This window comes from Apteryx rowi, unplaced genomic scaffold, assembly GCF_003343035.1.
Source record: "Apteryx rowi isolate R43461 unplaced genomic scaffold, aptRow1 scaffold_65, whole genome shotgun sequence".
Taxonomy (NCBI): Eukaryota; Metazoa; Chordata; class Aves; order Apterygiformes; family Apterygidae; genus Apteryx; species Apteryx rowi.
Window position 1 is genome coordinate 617,101 of NW_020450927.1, and position 1,076 is coordinate 618,176.

The 1,076-nt window shown below is 72.3% G+C and overlaps 1 protein-coding gene across 1 annotated transcript in view; it reads left to right on the forward strand.

Moving 5' to 3' along the window:
• PAPPA2 (pappalysin 2) overlaps nucleotides 1–1,076 on the forward strand; it is a 121,196-nt gene that overhangs the window by 5,115 nt on the left and 115,005 nt on the right. Inside the window, exon 2 of the mRNA XM_026084646.1 lies at nucleotides 5–92. Coding sequence (XP_025940431.1) covers nucleotides 5–92 — 88 coding nt within the window. The remainder of the gene's footprint in view (nucleotides 1–4; nucleotides 93–1,076) is intronic.

Consider the following 1,076-nt stretch of genomic DNA (forward strand, 5'->3'; position numbering starts at 1 on the left):
GGAGGCGCTGCCCGACATCCCGCGGGCGCAGTTCACCGTGGAGGTGTGGGTGAAGGCGGAGGGAGGACAGAGCAACCCGGCCATCATCGCAGGTAACGTCGCCCGCCGGCTGCCGCAGGGCCGGGCGGGGAAGGGAGGGTCGGAGCCCCGCTGCCCCCGCCGCTGCCCGCCGCTGCCCGCCGCGCCGGCAGGTGCCCCCGGCCGGCCTCGCCCCCTGCCCTGCCCCGCTGCCCCGGGGGAAGGGCGGCGGCACGAGCTCCCCCGGGTCCCCAGGGCTGCCTCGCACCCCCGGGGCAGAGTCCGTCCCCGGGAGCTTGCGGCAGAGCCCCCCCGAAGCGCCACGGCGAGGGGAGGGGGCGTGGGGCGCCCGGCGCGGCGGAGGGCAATGGGAGCCGCGGACGGGGCAAGCCCACGACCCCCGAGCTGTCCCGCGGGGGGCCTGGGCTAGCTGGCGCCTTGGCGCCGCTCACCTGCCTTTGCCACCTTCGCCGCTCTGTGGCGGGTGACACCTCGCGCCCACCCGACCCAGGGCCCTCATATCTTGGCAAGGTCCCAAGTATGAAATGCTCCTCGTTTCCTTGAGAGCGAAACCTAAAATAACCCCCTCCCCTTCCCTCAACTCCCCCGTCCTCCCAGGCCTGAGCGTTGCTCTACGCTGCGGGAAACCAGCCCTAAACCTGGATGGGATCCAGGCTCCGTGTCTTGGGCTACTATCTAGTTTCTAGCTTTCCTTTCATCGTCGCGCTCTGGGCAGGGAGTTGAAAGGCCCCTTTTGGGGACATGCCCCGAGCTACCACGACTCCTCGAAACCCCCCTGCTGCATTCCTTTCTTCCCCTGGAGGCCTGAGGAGGGGCCCGGAGGAAGGAGGGGGCTTTTCCTATTCTCTCCCCCCTGAGCTAGCGGCTGCCGCTTTCCCACATTCCCAGCCCGGCTTGGCCGCGCTCCTGGTGGAGTCCCCTCGGCCGGCTGGTGCCTGGCCAGGGAGCCCCGGGGGAGCCGCGCCGGGTCGGGCCGGGCCGGGCCGGGCCGGGCCGGGCGGCCGCACGGTGGCAGCCGAGCCGCACGCAAGGCCCCG